A 22,643-nucleotide genomic window follows, 5' to 3' on the forward strand; every position below is an offset into this window, starting at 1 on the left:
GGGGCTGGCTTTGAACCTGTGCGATCCTCCTGTCTCAGCCTCCCAAGCACTGGGATTACAAGTGTGCACCACCATGCCCAGCTTTATTTTATATATATATATATATATATATTTTTTTCAGGTCTGAGGGTGGAGCCCAGGGGCATTTAACCTCTGAGCTACACCCCCTGCCCTATTTTTTATTCTTTATGTCTGAAACAGGGCCTCACTAAGTAGCTGAGGCTGTCCGCGAACCGTGATCCTCGGTCTCAGCCTCCCGAATGCTGGGATCACAAGCTGGGATCACAACGTGCCCACCACGCCCGGCTATTTTTACTTTTAAGCAGGGCCTCCCTAAGTTGCTGAGGCTGTCCTCCAACCTGTGATCCTCCGTCTCAGCCTCCCAAGCGCTGGGCTCAGAGGTCTTTCCTGTGTCTGGTGTCCCTGAGGACGGACTTCCAGGGGTAGCAGGAGAGAGAGAACGGATGGTAAAGGAAATACAACAGAGCAAAGGGAAGAAATGTGCACATAGAAACTCGTATTATTAATTAGCACCTAGCTCGCGTCTTCGCGTCTGATAGGCCATCATGTAGTAATTGCTGATACAGCGGGATACTCTGGTAGGTGGGCTGATGGGAGGGAAAGGGTTAGCGGAGAGTGTGAGGGACTGAGAAGACGCCAGGTAGCGGGGAGCAGCCGCCCTGCCCGGGCTCCTCATCGGCCCTTTCCTGCCTGCCTGCCTTCCCCCCTATTTTATTTTTCATTTTGAAACAGGGTCGCAAAATGTTGAGGCTGGACTTAAACATGCAATCCTCCCGTCTCAGCCTCCCAAGTAGTGAGATTGCAGGCGTGCACCAGTGTTTGTTCTGTTGCTCTCGCCCCATATCCAGGTTTTGGTTGGAGCTCCCCACATCTTCACGCGACAGTTCACTTAGTTTGAAATAGGGTCTCTGCCGGGCGTGGTGGCGCACACTTGTGATCCCAGCATCTGGGAGGCTGAAACCCAAGGATTGCGGTTCAAGGACAGCCTCAGCTACTTAGTGAGGCCCTTTGCAACTCAGTGAGACCCGGATTCAAAATAAAGAAGAAAAAATAGGGCTGGGGGTACAGCTCAGAGGTAAAAATGCCCCTGGGTTTCATCCCCAGTACTGCAAAAAAAAAAAAAAAAAAAAAAAGAAGAAGAAGAAAGAAAGAAAGAGAAAGAAAGAAGGAGGGAAGGAAGGAAAAGAAAAGAAATAGGGTCTCACTTAATTTCTGAGGCTGGCTTTGAACCTATACCCCCTTGTGGCAGCCTCCCATGCACTGGAATTACATTACAGGCTGCACACTGGGGATGTTTTGGGCTTTTTTTGTGTATGTATGGCACTGGGGATTGAACCCAGAGATATTCTACTTCTGAGTTACTCCCCCAACCTGTTTTAATTTTTTTTTCTTTTTACTTTGAGACAGGGTCTTGCTAAGTTGCGGAGGGCTGAGGCTGCGAATCCTCCTGTCTCGGCCTCCCAAGGCCTGGGATCACAGGTGTGTGCCACCACACCTGGCTTATTTTGGACTCCTTTCTCCCCATCCCTTCTCTGCCCTCACACCACAGCTCTGATGGATCGGGGACGGGGTCTTAGAAGAAGCAACCACCATTTGTAAAGTTTCCGTGGTATAATTCGTAGCGAGGCGGGTCTCGGCAGCCACTGCCCCGCGCGGGGTCCTAAGGGAGAGAAGACACCCGCCTGGCCTCGGCCAGAGAGGGCTTCCTGGTGGGAGACAGAGGACTGGAAAGACGGAGGAGGCAGAAAGTGGGAAGGAAGGAAGGAGTGAGCTAAGGAGGAAAAGAGGCCGCTGGGGAGAGAGGGAAGTCAGTTCTCTTCGGGATTCCGGAAGCGCACACTGAGATGTCTCCGCAGCAGAGAGGCCATGAGTGCGCGGCTTGGTGGACGAGACGCCCCAGGGCTCCGTCTGGACCAGCGAGGTCTCTGCCAAGACGCCAGGACTCAGAAGGGGTTTCCTAGGAGGAGAGGAAATGACCTGAGACATCTGGATTTGTAGTTTCTTTCGTGAAACCACTGCACCTGGGAAACAAAGGCCTCTGGGGTCTCCTTTTTGTGGTGCCAGGGATCAAGCCAAGGGGCGTTCTACCTCCAAGCTACATCCCCAGCCCTGGTTTTAGTTTTTATTTGGAAACTGTCTTGCTAGGTTGCTGATAGCCTTGTTGCTGAGGCTGGCTTTGAAACTGTGAGCCTCCCATTTCAGCCTCTGGAGTACTGGGATTACAGGCGTGCACCAAGACACCCAGTTTACGTTTATTCTTTTTAGAGTAGAAAATGGAGGCTGGCTTCTCTCTCTCCTTTCTGATTGAAATTGGGGGCATTCTAACTCAGAGCCACACCCCAAACCTTTTTATTTTTTAATTTTAAAACAGGGTCTCCCTATGTTGCTGAGGCTGGCTTCCAACCTGCAATCCTCCAGTCTCAGCCTCCCAAGTCCTGAGATCACAGACCTGTGCCACCACACAGGCCTCCCTCCCCTGGCTTCTTTGTTCTCAGTTTATAAGAAAGACAACTTACTTAGCTCTTCAAGAAACTGCCCTGCAAACAAACAACAGAATATCAGTGGAAAGTCCTCCCTTCCACCCTGCTCCCTCCTGCTGGGCCTTTGGGTGGCCTGCCCCTCCTTCCCTTGTCCACTGAGATCCCATGGGAAGCTCCTCCCAGGAGCCTGGATTGGGCCCAGGGACAGAATTGTTCTGATTTGTTTGTTTGTTTGTTTGTTTTTGGTGGTGTTACTGGGGATTGAACCCAGAGCCATTCTAAGTAACCGAGGCTGGCCACCAACCTGCGATTCTTGTGTTTCAGCCTCCCAAGTCCTTGTGTTTCAGCCTCCCAAGTCCGTGCGCCATACCTGGCTGGGCCCAGGAATCTTGGTTCCGCTCTCTCCCCTCTCCCCCCAGTGGTCCTGATCCCTCCCTCCCCACACCGCACCTGCTAGTCTTCGGTGTAGCCAGTTGTAGCAGATGATCAAGGCCACCAGGGGTCCAAGGACCGGCACGATTACAAACAGGGTTATCTTCCAGCAGGGCACCCTCAGAAAGTGGGGGTCTAAATCATTTGCCAGAACAAACAGGGTTAAATGTGTCTCCCTTCTCCCTTCATGCCCTGTTTTTTAAATAGCTTTTAATATATTTTATTTTAATTTTTAAATTTTTTTTTTTTTTTTTTTTTTGCAGTACTAGGGATGGAACCCAAGGACATTGTACCTCTGAGCTACATCCCTGGCCTTATTTTTTTATTCTTTATTTTGAAACAGGGTCTCAGTGAGTTGCAAAGGGCCTCAAGAAGTAGCTGAGGCTGTCTGCAAACTGCAATCCTCTTGTCTCAGCCTCCCAAATGCTGGGATGAAAAGCGTGCACTACCACACCTGGCTTTTAATTTAATTAATTAAATTTTTTTCAGTACTGTGGATTAAACACAGGGGTATTCTACCTCTGAACTACAACCCCACACTTTTTATTTTTTTAGTGGTACTGGAGGTGGAACCCAGGGACTTCTCTACCTCTGGGCTATACTCCCAGACCATTTTATACTTTATTTGGAAACAGGGTCTCACTAAGTTGCTGATGCCTCACTAAATAGCTGAGGCTGGCTTCGAACCTGCGTGATCCTCCTGTCTCAACCTCCCAAGCGCTGGGATTACAAGCATGTGCCACCACGCCCAGCTCACACATTTTATTTTTGAAATAGGGCCTCACTAAGTAGCTGAGGCTAGCTGTGAACCCAGATCTTCCTGTTTCAGCCTCTCAAGTACTGGGATGACATGTGTGCCACCATGCCTGGCTTTATTAGTTTTGTTTTGATAGTTAATTTTTATTTTAATAATATATCCCTTCACACCCCCCCCTTTAAAAATATTTTTTTTTTTTTTGTGGTACTGGAAATTAAATCCTTATTACCAAAAAGGGAAGAGAAAAGAGGAAAAGGAAGAGGTTCTCTCTTGGTTACAGCGCAGGTTACAGCTTGGTCTCAGCCTCCCAAATGATGGGATTACAGGCGTGTCCCCCAACAGCTTCCTTTTTTTGTTGTTTTGTGTGTGTGTGTTGGGGGGGGGTACTGGGGATGGAACCCAGGGGCCTTCTACCTCCAGGCTACACTCCCAGACCTATTTTATATTTTATCTGGAAACAGGGTCTCTTAAACCAGCGCACACGGCTGGCTTCGAGCCTGCGCGATCCTCCTGTCTCCGCCTCCCAAACCCGGGGATTACAAGCGTGCGCCACCACTCCCGGCTCCTTACTGGGTTTTAAACCCTCAGTCCAAGAGCACCAGTGGACTCTGGGGACAGAATCCAGGGAGTCCGTGAACCTGGGTGATAAAAGCGCTCTTGCGGCGGGCGGTTGTGCGTGTGTGTCATTCGTAGGGAACTGGAAGGCCCTGGAGGCCACCGTGTTCGGTGAGATTAGCCAGTCACAGAAGGCGAAGGGGCAGAGACGTGCTCGCTCTGTCGGGAGCTAGGGATGAACCAGGCCGCCAGAGGGGCTTCAGAAATGAGGGGAAACTCCGGTGGAGCCAGGGAGGTGGTCCAGGGAGGAGTGAGGGTCCGTGTAGGAATTACTACCGTAGTCTTTGTGTACATAAGTGAAAATACCAATACCGATCTCGGCACCCTGGGGAAGGAGGAGATGGGGATGCCGAGGGTTGTATATGCCGGGTGTGGTGTGCGTGGATGTCACCATCGCCATGACTTACGTTATGATGTGAGAATAATGCACCAAGAAAAGTATATTAATAAAAGCAAGCCGCTGGGGGTGCTGCTCCGGGCAGAGTGCCTGCTCTCTGAGGTCCAGGTTCTATCCCTAGCACCAAGCTGCAACCAGCCGGAACCAGAGGCGCGTTCATTCCCAGCAGAACTGTGCCAGAAGTCTCCAGCTCTCTTTTGTATAGATATGTGGAAACTGCGTTATTAAGAGTTACGGCTACATTGTTATTTAATACATTGCTTTTCTTATTTAGAGGACCATTTGCTAATATGTCTAATTTGTTATATGTAACTATCAGTATTTTAATACAAAGTTTTTCTTTGTAATCCTCTGTGTTCTATCTTTTTTCTTTTTCTTTTTTCCTTTTTGCCGGTCTGGGGATGTAACGCAGGTCCATTCTACCTCTGAGATACACCCCCAGTCCCTAATGTTTTATTCTTTATTTTTGAAACAGGGTCTCACTGAGTTTCAAAGGGCCTCACTACTAAGTAGCTGAGGCTGGCGGAGGACTCCGATCCTCCGGTCTCAGCCTCCCGAATTCCCGAATGCTGGGATTACAAGCGTGTACCACCATGCCCGGCCTCTGTGTTATATTTTATGTATGTATGTACATATACATACATACATACTTTTTTTTTTTTTTTTTGGTGGTACTGGGGATGGAACCCAGGGGCCTTCTACCTCCGGGCTACACTCCCAGACCTATTTTTGTATTTTATTTGGAAACAGGGTCTCTTAAACCAGTGGAGGCTGGCTTCAAACCTGCGTAATCCTCCTGTCTCAGCCTCCCAAGCGCAGGGATTACAAGCATGTGCCACCACACCCGGCTTTTATGTATACATTTAAAAACATTATCTTGATGCTGGGCGTGGTGACGCACACTTATAATCTCAGCGCTTAAGAAGCTGAGACAGGAGGATCACACAGGTTCAAAGCCAGCCTTAGCTACTTAGTGAGGCTCTCAGCAACTTAGGAGGCCCTGTTTCCAAATAAAGTATAAAATAGGTCTGGGAGTATAGCCCGGAGGTAGAAAAGCCCATGGGTTCCACCCTCAGTACAAAATAAATAAATAAATAAATAAATAAACCAAAACAAAAGACATTATCCTGAGGCTGGGGAATGGATGCAAGTGTCTGTTCCACGGCAGAGCGCTAGTCTAGCATGTTGGAGGCCCTGGGACCAGGAGACAGGAGGAAGAGTCTGAGACCCAGTCTGGAAGACCCTTCAGTCAAGACCTTAGATACGCAAATTCCACAGAACAAAAATCCTGTTTCTCAAGCCAGGTGTGGTGGCACACGCTTGTACTCCCAGCACTGGGGACGCTGAGACAAGAAGATCGCGGTTCGTGGCTTGCCTCAGCTACTTAGGCCCTTTGCAACTCAGTGAGACCCTGTTTCAAAATAAAAAATAGGGCTGGGGGTGTAGCTCAGAGGTAGAATGCCCCTGGGTTCCATCACCATCACCAGTGCTGCAAAAAATAAAAAAATAAAAAAAAGATCCTGTTTCAAGACTTAGCGCGTGTATATGAGGTCCGCACACCGGTCCGAGTTCGTAACGCCTAGGCTGGAAGCGCTGTGCACTGGGTACCAGGTGACAGATTTGGGTCACATTCCGCCCTGGACGAAAGCCAGTCAGGAAGGCTGCTCAGACCAACCAGCGTCTGCGCTCTGCCCGACACCAGCTGCTGAGGTCTGCAAAGTGCATTCGTGGCCAGCTTTGTTGTTTCTGAAATAGGGTCTCGCTAGGTTACTGAGTCTCACTACCTTCCTGAGGCTTCCTCAGACCTTCAATCCTCACATCTCAGCCTCCAAATTACTACGATTATAGGCATGAGCCCCCATGCCGGGCTAATAATGGGGATGGAACCCAGGGGCATTCTACCTCTGAGCTACACTGCAGCCCTATTTTTTGTTCTTTATTTTGAAACAGGGTTTCAAGGGGCCTCATTAAGTAGCTGAGGCTGGCTGCGAACCCTGATCCTCCTGTTTCAGCCTCCCAAATGCTGGGATTACAAGCGCGTGCCACCACGCTAGACTTTACTTTTTATCTTGAAACAAGGTCTGAGTAGGTTGTTGAGGGTCTTGCTAAATTGGTGAGACAGATGTGACAGATGTCACATGTTATATGAGCATTTGCTTTGATTTTACCAGTCCTGAATGCAGATGACGACTTACTCAAAGAAAGAAAAAGAGAAAGGAGTGCCGGGCGTGGTGGCGCACGCTTGTAATCCCCGCGCTTGGGAGGCTGAGACAGGAGGATCGCACAGGTTCGAAGCCAGCCTCAGCTACTTAGTGAGGCTCTCAGCAACTTAGTGAGATCCTGTTTCCAAATAAAATAGAAAACAGGTCTGGGAGTTTAGCCCGGAGGTAGAAAAGTCCCCGGGTTCCACCCCCAGTACCACCAAAAAAAAAAAAAAAAAGGAAAAAAGAAAAAGAGGAGAGAGGACCTACCAGGAGTCAGGACCTTGTTCCCCAGGAAGCCTGGAACCCCAGTTAAATACCAAGTGGATCTCGGGGACCTTAATTCATCTGCACTTACCAAAGGTCCGGTGGAGATTCTCTGAAAGAGCAACACACAGAAATGAATTTAGTAGGACACTCAAAGGGGATGATTTTCCTGAGTCTTAAGCTGCTTCTAGCTGGTGGCGGTGGCACACCTGTAATCCCACTCTTGGGAGGGTGTTGCAGGAGGATGAGGAGTTCGAGGCCAGCCTGGGCTATCTAACAAGATGCCGTCTCAGAAATAAAAAGGGCCAGCCGGGCGTGGTGCCGCACGCGTGTAACCCCCGCGCTCGGGAGGCTGAGGCAGGAGGATCGCACGGGTTCGAAGCCAGCTTCAGCTACTTAGTGAAGCTCTCAGCAACTTAATGAGACCCTGTTTGCAAATAAAATATAAAAAAGGTCTGGGAGTATAGCCCGGAGGTAGAAAGCTTCTGGGTTCCACCCCCAGTACCACCAAAAAATATATAAAAAGAAAGAAAGAAAGAAAAAGGGCCTCTTTCAAAATGAACAAAACAGAGGGCTAGGGTGTGGCTTGGAGGTAGAATGCCTCTGGGTTCCATCTCCAGTACCTCAAACAAATAAATAAATAATAAAATAAATAAAATAATGAAAAGGGCTGGGGAGGTAACTCAGTGATAGAACACCTCTGAATTTATCATTGGGACCTCAAAAAATAAAAGCTGGGTGTGGTGAAGCATACTTGGAATCCCAGTACTTGGGAGGCTGAGACAGGAGGATGGAAGGTTCGCAGCCAGCCTCACCTACTTAGTGAGGCTCTCTGCAACTCAGTGAGACCCTGTTTCAAAATAAAGAAGCCAGGTATGGTGGTGCACGCTTGTAATCCCAGCATTCCGGAAACAGACAAGGGGATCACGCTTTGCGGACAGTCTCAGCTACTTAGTGAGGCTCTTTGCAACTCACTGAGACACTGTGTCAAAATAAAGAATAAGCAATAGGGCAGGGGGTATAGCTTGGAGGTCAAACACCCCTGGGTTCCATCCCCAGACCTGCAAGAAAATTTTTTAAAAATAAAAAGAATAAAATAGGGCTGGGGGTGTAGCTTGGAGATAGAATGTCCCTGGGTTCCATCCCCAGTACTGCAATAAATAAATAAATAAATATTAAAATAAAAAAGGGCTGGGAGGTATCTCAGAGGTACAATGTTCCCGTGTTTAATCCCAGGGCCACAAAATAAAAATTTGCTTCTAGTCCTAACGCTTACACTAGAGGGAGAGAAGCTGTAGGGTTTTACTTCTACTCTGGCTGAAGGCAGGGAAGAACCATGGGATTTACTCAAAGTTTTAGCTGGTTTTAGTTTTTAATTTTTTTATGGCACTAGGGGTTGAATCTAGGGACATTATACCTCTGAGCTACACCCCCTGCCCTATTTTTTCTTCTTTATTTTGAAACAGGGTCTCACTAAGTTGCAAAGGGCCTCACTAAGTATCTGAGGCTGGCCATGAACCGGAATCCTCCTGTCTCAGCCTCCCGAATGCTGGGATGACAAGCGTGCGCCACCACGCCTGGCTTTATTTATATATTTATTTATATATTTATTTTTTGCAGTACTGGAGCTAGAACCCAGGGGCATTCTACCTCTGAGCTACGTCCACAGCCCTATTTCTTATTCTTTATTTTGAACCAGGTTCTCACTGAGTTGCAAAGGGCCTCACTAAGTACTAACTGAGGCTGGCTGCGAACCTCGATCCTCCTGTCTCGGCCTCCCAAATGCTGGAATTACAAGTGTGCGCCACCACACCCGGCTCTTGATTATTGTTTTAAATAGTGAATCTCCCAATTGGAATAGTATTAGGAGAGGCAGAAATGATCTGAGAAAATGACCATTTCACTTAGGCCAAAAGACCAAAACAGAGGAATTAGGGAGAGAGGGTACTTGGAACTCACCTATTTCTGCTCGAAGTTTTCCTACAATAGAAAAAGACAACGTTTTTAGTTTCAGCTTTGGTACTAGGTGGAATCACCGGTACCCAGCACCCCGGCCCTCTGCATAAGCTATTTCTCTGCAGTCCGGGAGCATCTTTATAGAGAGCAGACAGTTGTAGAGTTGGAACCAAGAGTTCCTCTGTCTCTGTCCCTGGCTGTGATCTGGATTGAATAGGGGGGAAGTGGACAGCCTTCTCCTACAGCCGTGGGAAGCCGCAGCACCTCTGCCACCGGCTCGGCTCCTTTTCTTGGCCTCAGCGCCCGCTGCCACTGCACCCTGGTCACCGTGTAAGTACCAAGGTGCTTCCCGTTTGAACGCGGAAGGGAGCTGCTAGACACCGAGTGACATTAGCACCTTTAATCCTCCCAGCGACGCAAGAGGGAGGATGTTTACTGGACTGAAAGGCATCGGGGCTGCAGAGTCTAAGCATTTTGCTCCTGGTTTAGTGCCTGAAATGGAACTCAGTGCCAGGCTGCTAAAAATATATATATATATATTTTTTGCCATACTGCAGATGGAACCCAGGGGCATTCTACCTCTGAGCTATGCCCCCCGCCCAATTTTTTATTCTTTATTTTGAAACAGAGTCTCACTAAGTTGCAGAGGGCCTCACTAAGTAGCTGAGGCTGTCCGGGAACCACGATCCTCCTGTCTCAGCCTCCCGAATGCTGGGATTACAAGGGAGCGTCTCCATGCCCAGATCTCAACTCTTATCATTTGTTTCAGTCAGCCATGATGGCTGAAGGCCGCCCTCCCCTTTGTGTACTGGGGATTGAACCCAGGGGTAGTATACTTCTGAGGCACACCCTTCCCCCAGCCTTTTGGGGTTTTTTTTTTTGGGGGGGCAGCATCTTGCGAAGGTGCAGAGAGTCTTGCTAAATTGCTGAGACTGGTTTTAAACCTGTGATCCTCCTGTCTCAGCCTCCCAAATACTGGGATTACAGGCAGGTGCCACCATGCCTGGCCTGAAGGCTTTCTTCATGTGGGAGAAGTGGGGAACTAACCCGGCGTGGTGGCGCACGCTTGTAATCCCAGCATTCAGGAGGCTGAGACAGGAGGATTATGGTTAGTGGGCAGCCTTAGCTACTTTTTTTTTTTTTTTTTTTGTGGTACTGGGGTTCCTGGAAGCCCTTCTACCTCCGGACTACACTCCCAGACCTATTTTTGCATTTTTATTTGGAAACAGGGTCTCCTAAGCCAGCGCGCGGGGCTAGCTTCGAACCTGCGCGATCCTCCTGGTGGGGATTACAAACGTTCGCCACCACGCCCGGCTGCCTTAGCTACTTAATGAGGCCTTTGCAACTCAGTGAAACCCTGTTTCAAAATAAAGAATACAAAATAGGGCTGGGGGTGGAGCTCAGAGGTAGAATGCCCTTGGGTTCCAGACCTGCAAAAAAAAAAAAAAAAAAAAAAAGAAAAAGAAAAAAGAAAATGAATAAAAATAGGGCTGGGGGTGGAGCTCAGAGGTAGAACGCCCCTGGGTTCCATCCCCCATACCGCAAAAAAAGAGAAAGAAATGGTGAACTAAATATCTGGGATGAATTCAAGGTAAGGAAAAAGACCTCATTGTTAAATCACACTGAATCCCTGTTTGTGCTCACAGGCCCCAGACCCTCCCTTGGGGGGTGAGGCACAGCTCTGCACACCTGTAATCCCAGCTACTGGAGGCTGAGGCTGGAGGCCTGCAGGGCCGGGGCTCTGATCTGTGTCCTTGGTTCCAATCCCTGACCCTCCAGGTCCCAGATGCGTCCTGCTGCGTGTCAGACTTACCTCCCGGGGAGACGCAGGGACCTATCATCCATGTGACAATATTCCACAAGCTAGAAAGCAAGTCACCGTGGTGTTCCGAATTCAGAGCCCTCTCTAAAGTAAGCGCTAGCCGGCCCGGTTCTGGGAGGCAGCTGGAGCGGGAGGGTGGCCACGTACCTCTCAGTCGGTGCTGCAGCCAGAGGTACAGGAGACCCACGGAGGCCTGCAGGAGGAGCAGGGGCAGCACGGCCAGGAGCGCCAGCACGCCGGGGCTGATCCAGTAGAAGGGATCTGGAAGTGAGACCGGGAGCCAGCCTCACCCTCGGCCCGTGGGGCGTCTTAAGCCACCCCAAGGAGGAGCGTACCAGGCCCAAAGGAGGCGACGGCCCGGCACAGCTGGCCGGGCCTCGCAGAAGTGGGCTCAATTCCACTAACGGTGGTGGTCTGGAGTGTCTAGTGGTTTGGTTTAGTTTAGTTGGTACCGGGGATTGAACCCAGAGGCATTCCATCTCCAAGCTACACACCTAATTTTTTTTTTTTTTTTCTGGTACTGTGGATGGAACCCAGGGGCATTCTACACTCCTAGCCCTATTTTTTTATTCTTTAATTTTGAGACAGGGTCTCGCTGAATTGCAAAAGGCCTCACTAAGCAGCTGAGGCTGTCCTCAAACTGCTATCCTCCTGTCTCAGCCTCCCAAGTGCTAGGATTACAAGAACGCACCATCATGCCTGGCTTTTTTTTTTTTTTTTTCCTTTGCGGTACTGGGGGTGGAACCTAGGGGCATTCTACCTCCAAAATATACCACCAGCCCCCCTTTTTTTTTTGCTTTTGGAACAGGGTCTCACCCAACTTTGTCAAGTGATTTAAAGTATGCATTGAGCAGAGTGTGGTGGTGCATGCTTGTAATCCCAGCATTTGGGAGGCTGAGACAGGAGGATAGGGGTTCAAGGACAGCCTCAGCTACTATTTAATGAGGCCCTTTGCAACTCAGTGAGACCCTGTTTCAAAATAAAGAATCAAATGAGCTGGGCATGGTGGTGCACGCTTGTAATCTCAGCATTTGGGAGGCTGAGTCTGAATGATCACAGTTCGCAGACAGCCTCAGCTACTTAGTGAGGCCCTTTGCAACTCAGTGAGACCCTGTTTCAAAATAAAGAATAAAAAATAGGGCTGGGGGTATAGCTTGGAGATAGAATGCCCCTTGGTTCCATCTCCAGACCCACAAAAAATAAAAATAAAAATAAAGAATAAAAAAATAGGACTAGGAGTATAGCTTAGAGGTAGAATGCCCCTGGGTTCCATCCCCAGTAACACACACACACACACACACACACACACACACACACACACACAGCTACAGTAATAAAGTACAAAAGAATGTGAGCTTGAAATAGGTTGTTAAGCCGGGCGTGGTGGCGCACGCTTGTAATCCCAGCATTCAGGAGGCTGAGACCAGAGGATCGTGGTTCATGGACAGCCTCAGCTACTTAGTGAGGCCCTCCGCAACTCAGTGAGACCCGGTTTCAAAATAAAGAATAAAAAATAGGGCAGGGGGTGTAGCTCGGAGGTCAAATGCCCCTGGGTTCCACCCCCAGACCCACAAAAAAAAAAAAAAAAGAAAAAGAAATAGGTTGTTGATGGTGTAGGAAGCCAAAGGATCTGTGAACCTGAATACAGGATAAATACTTATTTAATTTCAGTCACCTTAAAACTGAAATGTAGTGTTTTCTAATGGGCACAGTGGTACACACCTATAATCCCAGTACTTGGGAGGTTGAGGCAGGAGGATACCAGGTTCAAGGCCAGCCTCAACATTTTAGTAAGACCCTGATTCAAAGTAGAAAAAAAAAAAACTAAAAAGGGCTCAGGATGTAGCTTGGAGGTAGAATGCCCCTGGGTTCAATCCCCAGTACCTAAAATAAAATAGGGCTAAACTGAGTGTGGTGGGACAGGACTGTAATCCCAGAACTTAGGAGGCTGAGACAGGAGGATCGCAGGTTCCCGACCAGCACTCAGCTATTTAGTGAGGCCATCCGCAACTCAGTGAGACCTGTTTCAAAATAAAGATTAAAAAATAGGGCTGGGTGTAGAGCTTGGAGGTAGAGTGCCCCTGAGCTCAATCCCTACTACTGAAAAAACAACAATTCAAATGGAACTGGGGCTGTAGTTGGAGGTAGGATCTCCTGAGTTAAGTCCCCAGTACTGTCCCACCCAATCATCTCTAGATTACTTACAACACCGAATACAATGTCAATTCTATGTAAACTGTTATACTGTATTATGTAGGAAATACCCACAGGGAAAAAAATCTACATGTTCAGTACAGATAAAATTTTCTTTTAATTTTTTTTTTCCACAGGGAATTGAATTCAGGGGGTATTTATTTATTTATTTATTTATTGCGGTACTGGGGATGGAACCCAGGGAATTCTACCTCCAAGCTACATCCCCAGCCCAATTTTTTAGTTTTTACTTTTTATTTTATTTGTTTGTTTGTTTGTTTGTTTATTTACTTGGTGGTACTGAGGGTGGAACTCAGAGGCTTTCTACCTCCGGGCTATACTCCCAGACCTATTTTATACTTTATTTGGTAACAGGGTCTCACTGAGTTGCTGAGAGCCTCACTAAGTAGCTGAGGCTGGCTTCGAACCTGTGCCATCCTCCTGTCTCAGCCTCCCAAGCGCGGGGATTACAAGCGTGCGCCACCACGCCCGGCTTTATTTTTTATTTTGAAACAGGGTCTCACTGAATTGCAAAAGGCCTCTCTAAGGAGAAGCTGAGGCTGTCCGTGAACCGAGATCCTCCTGTCTCAGCCTCTCTAAGGCTGGGATTACAGCTGTGCACCACCACGCCCACCTTATTTATTTTGAAACAGGATCTCACTAGGTTGCACAGAGTCTCCTTGCGTTAATCCCCGGTCTCAAGTACTGGGAGTACAGGCTTGTGCCTGACTAGGTTTTTTCATTTTGTTTCGGTTGTGTAAGAGTGTGTGTGTGTGTGTGTGTGTGTGTGTGTGTGTGTACATGTTGTGTTGGCGAGGCAGTTACTGAAGTAGAAAGCTGCTGAGCAGGAAGGAAGAAAATCTGTAACTGGAGAAGTCCTTCCTATCTGACTTCTTTGGGGATAAAAATTCCCCAGGAGAAACAGCTGTCTGAGGAACGGCGTGTGACACACACAGCTATTTTGGGGCCCTGCAGGCCTCTCTAGAAACAGCGCTTTGTTACTGAGCACACAATGCCGGCCTCTGGTCCCAGCCCTGCCACGGGCTCCGGCCCCACACGCAGAAGCGCTGGATTGTCTCTGCGCAGCAGGTGGGGAGGGGGAGAGGAGGGATGCCCAGGCTGCGGGACACTTTTGTTCTTTTTTTTGTTTTTTGCGCTACTGGGGATGGAACCCAGGACCATTCTACCTCTGAGCTACATCCCCAGCCCTAATTTTTTATTCTTTATTTTGAAACAGGGTCTCACTGAGTTGCAATGAGCCTCAGTAAGTAGTACCCGAGGCTGTCCGCGCATTGCGATCCTCCTGTCTCAGCCTCCCTAATTCTGGGATTACAAGCGTGTGCCACCACACCTGGCTCTGAGGCTGGCTTTGAACCTGTGATCCTCCTGTCTCAGACTCCCAAGTACTGGGCTTATGGGAATGTGCCACCATGCCTGGCCAAATTATATACACTTGTATACGAATGGATAAATATAATCATATGGATAGTTACGGGCTTTCTTTTTTATTCTTTGGTTGGATCACACTTCTATTTTCTCTCTTTCCTTCCACCAAAGTGATTCATATGAACTTTCTTGTGAGCGTGCACACACACACACACACACACACACACACACACACACACACACACACACACAGAGTCACGGGGTTTTCCTTCCTACTTTCCGTAGCCTGCTTTCATCGCTTGGCCATTCCTCCGGGAAGCCGCTAAACCGTCTGGCCATCTGGCATCACCCTAAAATAATCTTTGTGAGCTGTATGTGGTGGGCCACGCTTGTAATCCCAATCCCTGGGGGGCTGAGACAGGAGGATCGCAGGTTTGCGGCCAGCCTTGGTTACTTAGTGAGGCCTCTGCAATTTAGTGAGACCCTGTTTAAAAATTAAAGAATAAAAAATAGGGCTGAGGGTGTAGCTCTGAATACACACACACACACACGTGTGTGTGTGTGTGTGTGTGTGTGTGACTAAGGATGGAATCCAGGGGTGTTCAACTTCTGAGCTTTATTTTATTTTAATTTAATTTAATTTAATTAATTAATTTATTTATTTATTTTTGGTGGTACTGGGGTTCCTGGAAGCCCTTCTACCTCCGGGCTACACTCCCAGACCTATTTTATATCTTTTTTATTTGGAAACAGGGTCTCTTAAGCCAGCGCGCGCGGCTGGCTTTGAACCTGCGCGATCCTCCTGTCTCCGCCTCCCAAGCGCGGGGATTACAAGCGTGCGCCACCACGCCCGGCCTTATTTTATTTTTTATATATTTATTTTCGTGGTACTAGGGATGGAACCCAGGGGTATTCTACCTCTGAGCTACATCCAGCCCTATTTTTTTAATTTTTTATTTTTAAACAGGGTCTCACTGAGTTGCAAAGGGCCTCACTAAGTAGTAGCTGAGGCTGTCCTCGAACAGCAATCCTCCTGTCTCAGCCTCCCAAATGCTGGGATTCGAGCATGTGCCACCACGCCTGGCTCTGTTTTATTTTTTTATTTTGAAACACCATCTCACTAACTTGCAGAGGGCTTCACTAATAGCTGAAGCTGGTCATGAACCTGCAATCCTCTTGTCTCTGCCTCCCAAGTACTGCAGTTATAGGCATGTGCCATTGCACCCAGCTTTGTGTGTGTGTGTGTGTGTGTGTGTGTGTGTGTGTGCTTGTCTGCGTGTGTGTGTATGTGTGTGGTGTGGGCATTCTACCTCTGAGCTATACCTTCAGCCCTTTTTAATTTTTGTTTTGAAACAGGATATCTCTAGGTTGCTTGGACTGACCTCAAACCTTTGATCCTCCAGTCTCAGTCTCCCCAAATACTGGGATTACAGGTGTGTACCACATACCCAATTAAAAAAAAAATTTAGGCCGGGTGTGGTGGTGCACACCTGTAATCCCAGCTTTTGGTAGGCTGAGACAGGAGGATCACGATTCCTGGACAGCCTCAGCTACTACTTAGTGAGGCCCTGTGCAACTCAGTGAGACCCTGTTTCAAAATAAAGAATTGAGACTTCCGGGAAGATGGCGACCGAGAAAAGCGGGGCTTAAGAGCCCCGCTAACAACAAACCTCCATTACCACAAAATCAGCGCCTTTCATAGCCAGAAAACACCATCACCAGTGAAACAAAAAATCACCAGGCTCCAGAGAGAAAGCGGACTGAGAACAGAGCCACAGAGGAGATAACCGGCCTATCGCCCGAGGACGCGGCAGACGCGGCGGCAGCAGCGCCATACTGCCGGCGAATTCACGGGACGGCTACAGCAAGCTGAGGTGAGCCACTGCGGAACAGCCAGGCAGGATTTCTCCGCGCAGAGAACATCTAAAGTTCCCAGTGGCCGAGCTCAGCACACGCTGCAGGGATTCAGAGTGGAAACCAAAACCAAGAAGAAAAACACCAGCCCCACAGCCGAGGGCGTAGCAGCGGCGCCATATTGCCACCGGCGGCAGGAGCAGAGAATTCACCGAATCCAGTACAGCTACATCTGCGTACTCAAGAACAGTGAGTCAAATTGCGGGCCACAGAGGAGAAATCCCAGTACTGTACTCCCTGGGACTTGACCCAGTGGGGGAGGGGCGGTGGCAGAGATATCACACCATAGGAGAACGTGCAACCTGGCACCCCCCACAGTCTAAAGCAGCCTCTATCGACTCTCTGGGTCGGAGACTCTGTGATACAACCCAGTAAAGGTGTAGTGGGGTCTGAGATACTACTGACTCGAGATCCAGAGCACCTTAAGTGAAGTCATAGTGACCCAAGGGAAGAACCCAGAGAAGGCACAAACTTCCGAAATCATGGGAAAGAGGAGTAATACTGGAGCAATAAATGCCCACAACCCCACAACATCAGAACCCGATAAAACTGAAAATCAGAGATTTCTAGAAGATCAAATCAGGAAAATAACTGTAGAAATAATAGAGGTGCTTCGAAAAGAACTCAGAGAGAGCCAAAAAGAGATAAAGGATGCAATTAATGAAGTAAAGGCCTCAATTCAAAGCACAAACAACCGATTAGAACACATGGAGAACAGAATCTCGCTCTTAGAAGATGAGCAATCCAAAAATGAACGCATAGTTTCTAATCTAGAAAAAAATATCCGACAGCAGGAATCTGATATTGAAGAAATATGGGCCCATTTTAAGAGAGCTAACCTAAGAATAATTGGAATAGAGGAGGGAAAAGAAAGTGAAACCAAAGGGATCAACAATCTCTTCAAGGAAGTAATAGCAGAAAATTTTCCAAATATAGAGCAAGAGGTTGATACACAGATCCAGGAAACTTATAGAACTCCCTTTAGACAGGATCGGAGAAGAGGATCCCCACACCACATAATTGTCAAAATGACCAATGTGGAAGCCAAGCAGAGAATCTTAAAGGCAACAAAAGCAAAGGGCCAAGTGACATTCAGAGGCAAACCAATTAAAATCACTCCAGACTTCCCAAACCAAGTTATGAGAGCCAGAAGGGCTTGGAGTAACATATTCCAAACTCTGAAAGAAAACAACTTCCAGCCAAAAATTTCCTACCCAGCAAAACTTTCTATCAAATTAGATGGAGAAATAAGAAGCTTCCATGACAAACAGAAACTGAAGGAATTTATGTCTTCAAAACCAGCACTAGAGAAAATACTCAAAGAGATTAACTACAAAGAAGAAATAGGTAACATACTCCAGAACTAGAGAAACAAGATTTTCCATCCAACAAACAACTAAGATTGGTTATCTGTGGAGATTCATTATTTATGTTAGTCTTTTACCTATCTCTAAAGGGTATTGTTTGCCTTTATTGTTGTTAATTTTTAGGATTCCTAGTTGGAATATTAATATACCTTCAGATATAGCATTTGGAAATATTTTATCCCATTCTATTAGTAACTGTTAACTCTGTGTACATTGTCTTTGGATATACAATTTTTTTTTTTTAGGGAGTTTGTATACTCCTCTGTTGCCTGTGCCTTTGAAATCATAACCAAGAAATCACTGCCAATTTCAATGTTGTGAGGTTTTATGACCCAGATTTTCTCCTAAAAGTTTATAGTCTTAAGATTTATATTTAGGTCTATTATCTATTTTGAGTTAATATTTGTATATGGGATTAGGTAAGGGTCCAATTTTATTCTTTTCCATGTAATTATTATTTTTTAGCAATATTTAGTTAAAAGATTAATATTTCCACCACCAAATGTTCGTGGAAACCTTGTCAAAAATAACTTGACAATATAGGGAAGAATTTAGCTCTAGGCTTTTATTTAACTTCCATGGTTTATATATCTGCCTTTAGAATAGTACTACACTGTTTCAATTATTGTAGCTTTATATGGTTTGAAATCAGAAAATATATATCTCCTAGCTTTGTTCTTTTTCAAGAGCGTTTTGGGTACCTAGAGTCCATATTCCATATTAGGATAGATTTTTTTCTGAAAAATAAATATATAAATATATGATAGTTTCACCTAAAAAATAGAAAAAAATATTCTCTGGTAAGAAAGAAAGCAAAAAGAAATATTGAAATGTTATCTTTAAGTCATCAAAAGCTTGGTATCAGACAAATGAAACTGTTATATGAAATTATCATTTTTAATTTTAGATAAATTGCCATAATACTAGATGTCAACTACTAAGCCAAGCATGGGAGGGAGGGATGGGGAGAGAATGGGGTGGGGATTGGGTGGGGGCTGACTGGGAAAGTGTGCATGTATGTCTACAAAAGTATGTATCCTACTATGATGTATGAATACAGTGCACCAATAAAAATAAATAAATTAAAAAAAAAAAAAAAAAAAAAAAAAAAAAAAAAAAAAAAAAAAAAAAAAAAAAAAAAAAATAAAGAATTAAGCCGGGCATGGTGGCATATGCTTGTAATCCCAGCACTTGGAGGGAGGATCACACAGGTTTGTAGCCAGCCTCAGCTACTGAGTGAGGCTCTCAGCAACTTAGTGAGACCCTGTTTCCAAATAAAGTATAAAATAGGGCTGGGAGTATAGCCCGGAGGTTGAAAAGCCCCTGGGTTCCACCCCCCAGTACCACCACACACACACAAAAAAAGAATTAAAAAATAGGGCTGGGGGTGTAGGGCAGAGGTAGAAAGCCCCTGGGTTCCATCCCCAGTACCCTCCCACACAGATAAATAAATAATAAAGACTAAAAACGATCCAGGGGTCAAAGAGAAGCCCGGGCCACCCATAGACAGCCCCAGCCCCGCGGCAGGACTCACCCTCCACTTTCAGCTCCATGGCAGCCTCCTCCTGGTAGGAGTGGTCTCGGAAGAAGCACGTGTACCCTCCCTCGTCGGAGAAGCGCACGCCCCGGATGCGCAGGCTCGCCTTCCCCTCGCCCATGGCCTCCTTCAGCAGCTCCGTCCTGCCCCGGTACTCGGGGGCCTGCTCGGCGTCCTGGTCCTTGCCGTTTCGGTAGAGATGGACCACCCGAGAGAACGGGGGCCGGTACCAGCCCACCTCCATGCCCGTGGCGTTCTTCCCGGGAGAGATGCGGCAGGGCAGCTCCGCCTCGTCCCCGACCAGAGCCCGGATGGGGTGCTTGGGTCCTATCACCCTGAACTGACCTGTCCGAGACACGGGAGAAGGAAGGGCGTCAGAGGGCGCCGCGACAGACCAGGCTGCTTCAAATGGGAAGGAGGGAGGCTCAGTTCTGGAGGAGTGCTGGGGGTGGAATCCTACCTCCGAGCTACACCCCCAGCCCTATTTTTTATTCTTTGTTGCAAAAGGCCTCACTAAGTAGCTGAGGCTGGCGTCAAGTGGTCATCCTCCTGTCTCAGCCTCTCAAATGGTGGGATTACAAGTGTGGGTCACCACGCCCGGCTTGCTCTTTATTTTTAAATATTATTGTTATTATTATTATTATTATTATTATTATTATCGGTACTGGGGGTGGAATCCAGAGGCTTTCTACCTCCGGGCTATACTCCCAGACCCATTTTATATTTTTTTGGAAACAGGGTCTCACTAAGTAGCTGAGAGCCTCACTAAGTAGCTGAGGCTGGCTTCGAACCTGCGTGATCCTCCTGTTTCAGCCTCCCAAGCGCGGGGATTACAAGCGTGTGCCACCACGCCCGGCTTATTATTATTATTATATTTATTATTATTTGCAGGTCTGAGGATGGAACCCAGGGGCATTCGACCTCCGAGGTACACCCCTTGCCCTATTTTTTTAGTTTTTATTTTTTTACGGCACTGGGGATAGAACCCCGGGGCCTTCTATCTCCAAGCTACACCCCCAGCCCTAGTTTTTATTCCTTATTTTGTTTTATTTATTTATTTATGTATTTATGTACTGGGGTTCCTGGAAGCCCTTCTACCTCCAAGCTACACCCCCAGCCCTGGTTTTTATTCTTTATTTTTATTTATTTATTTATTTATTTATTTATTTATTTATTTATTTATTTATGTACTGGGGTTCCTGGAAGCCCTTCTACCTCCAGGCTACACTTCCAGACCTATTTTTTACTTTTTTATATTTGGAAACAGGGTCTCTTAAGCCAGCACGGCTGGCTTCGAACCTGCGCGATCCTCCTGTCTCAGCCTCCCAAATGCTGGGATTACAATCGTGAGCCACCACACCCGGCTTCCATTTTTAATTCTTTAATTTGAAACGAGGTTTCACTGAGTTGCGGAGGTTCTCATTAAGTAGCTGAGGCCAGGCGTGTTGGTGCATACTTGTAATCACAGTACTTGGAAAGCTGAGACAGGAGGTTCTCTGGTTTGTGGCCAGCCTCGGCTAGTTAGTGAGGCTCTCAGCAATTTAGTCAGATCCTGTTTCAAACTAAAGAATAAAAAAAAGCTGGGCATGGTGGCGCACGCTTGTAATCCCAGCATTTGGGAGGCTGAGACAGCAGGATCGCGGTTCGTGGGCATCCTCAGCTACTTAGTGAGGCCCTCCACAACTTAGTGAGACCCTAATGGGGCGGGGGTGTAGCTCAGAGGTTGAATGTGTCTGGGTTCCATCCCTAGACTCGCAAAAAAAAAAAAAAAAAAAGAATAAAAAAAGTAGGCCTGGGGGTGTAGCTTGGAGGTAGAATGTCCCTGGGTTCAATCCCCAGTTTAAATTTATTTTTATTTTTCATGACTGGGAATTGAACTCAGGGGTGTTCTACCTCTGAGCTACACCCCCATCCCTTTTAACTTTTTATTTTGGAACAGGGGCTTCCCTTGAACCTGCAGTCCTCCTGTCTCAGCCTTCCACGTACTGAGATTGCAGGCATGCACCACCAGGCCTGCTCTTGTCTTCTTTATGCAGTTCAGAGGGATCGAACCCAGAGTCCTACCAATGGAAGGCAGGTGCGCTACCCCGAGCCACACGCTCAGCTCTCTCTGTGTCTTCTCCATGTGGGGGAAGAGGCTTTGTTACAAAAACTTGTTGGTTCCTAATTCTGTAGAAGGCATTCTATAACTCAACAAGCGTTTATTGGGAAGGGGGAGGCAGTTAAAAGGAGAAGAACTAGTTCAAAGAGGGCCTTTATTAAGGTAGCATTAAAGAGTTTGGGCTCAGCCAGGCATAGTGGCCGAAGCCTGTAATCACAGTGCTTGGGAGGCTGAGATAGGAGGATCACAGGTTCCAGGCCAGTCTTCGCAACTTAAGGAGACCCTGTTTCAAAATTTAAAAACATAAATTAAAAGGGCTGGGAGTGTAGCTCAGAGGTAGGTGGGTGTCCTTGAAGTACAGAGAGAGAGAGAGAGAGAGAGAGAGAGAGAGAGAGAGAGAGAGAGAGAGGATTCTAAGAACTGGGGATGTAGCTTATTAGCAATAAAATGTATATTTTTGTATAAAACAAAGAAAAAACCAGCTTGGATTCTATGTGTAAGGAGCCACAAAACACAACGGTTTTTTTTTTTTTTCTTGCTTGTTTTGGTCCTGGGGATTGAACCCGGGGTCACACTACCTCTGGGCTAGACCCCTCACCCCTATTTCATTTAGAAACGGGGTCTTGCTAGGTTGCTGAGCATCCGGCCCCATTTACTGAGACTGTCCTCAAACCTGTTAGCGCTCATGTTAGCCTCCCCAGTACCGGGATCACAGGCCCGCCCGCAGCAGAGGGTTCTGAGGAGAGAACCAGTCAGCAGAGGGATGGCTTAGAAAGATAACTCGTGTAGTCCTTGGGGGGTGGTTGAAGGAGGTGAGCCTTGGGGAACTTTCTATTCTCAGTCTCCCAGAGCAGGAATAAACAAGTCTTACCTGCGTAGCTGGAAGGCACCTGGAGAAGGAGAAGGAGGAGGAGGCCGAGTCTGTAGCCAGACAGAAAGAAGTTCAACGATGGCGCCATCTCCACTGTGACTGGGGATGGAGTCCCCGCGGTGGGCTCAGGCCAGGCGCAGGCCCTTGGGCAGCATGTCTCTAGCCCCAGGAGCCTGCAGGAGGGGTCTGAGAGGGCCGAGCTGCCGGGGCCCTGCCTCCACCCTGGCCAGCTGTCCCCGAGAAACAGTCCCACGTCACCCCTGCCACACAAAAGGGCTACAGACCCCGAGGATGGCCAGGGTTGGCCTGCCCCACCCCCTCAGGGC

At 47.5% G+C, this 22,643-nt stretch overlaps 1 protein-coding gene across 1 annotated transcript; it reads right to left on the bottom strand.

Moving 5' to 3' along the window:
• Positions 1 to 523: 523 nt before the first annotated feature.
• MOG (myelin oligodendrocyte glycoprotein) lies at positions 524 to 22,405 on the bottom strand (the record flags this gene model as incomplete). The annotated part of the gene is given in 9 exon segments (XM_080710339.1): positions 524 to 608; positions 2,485 to 2,526; positions 2,528 to 2,558; positions 2,952 to 3,068; positions 7,262 to 7,282; positions 9,130 to 9,150; positions 11,096 to 11,209; positions 19,343 to 19,690; positions 22,318 to 22,405. Coding segments are annotated over 9 exon segments (867 nt in total).
• Between the last annotated feature and the right edge of the window lie 238 nt (positions 22,406 to 22,643).

The sequence above is a fragment of the Muscardinus avellanarius genome, assembly GCF_963383645.1.
Source record: "Muscardinus avellanarius genome assembly, chromosome: 14".
Lineage (NCBI taxonomy): Eukaryota > Metazoa > Chordata > Mammalia > Rodentia > Gliridae > Muscardinus > Muscardinus avellanarius.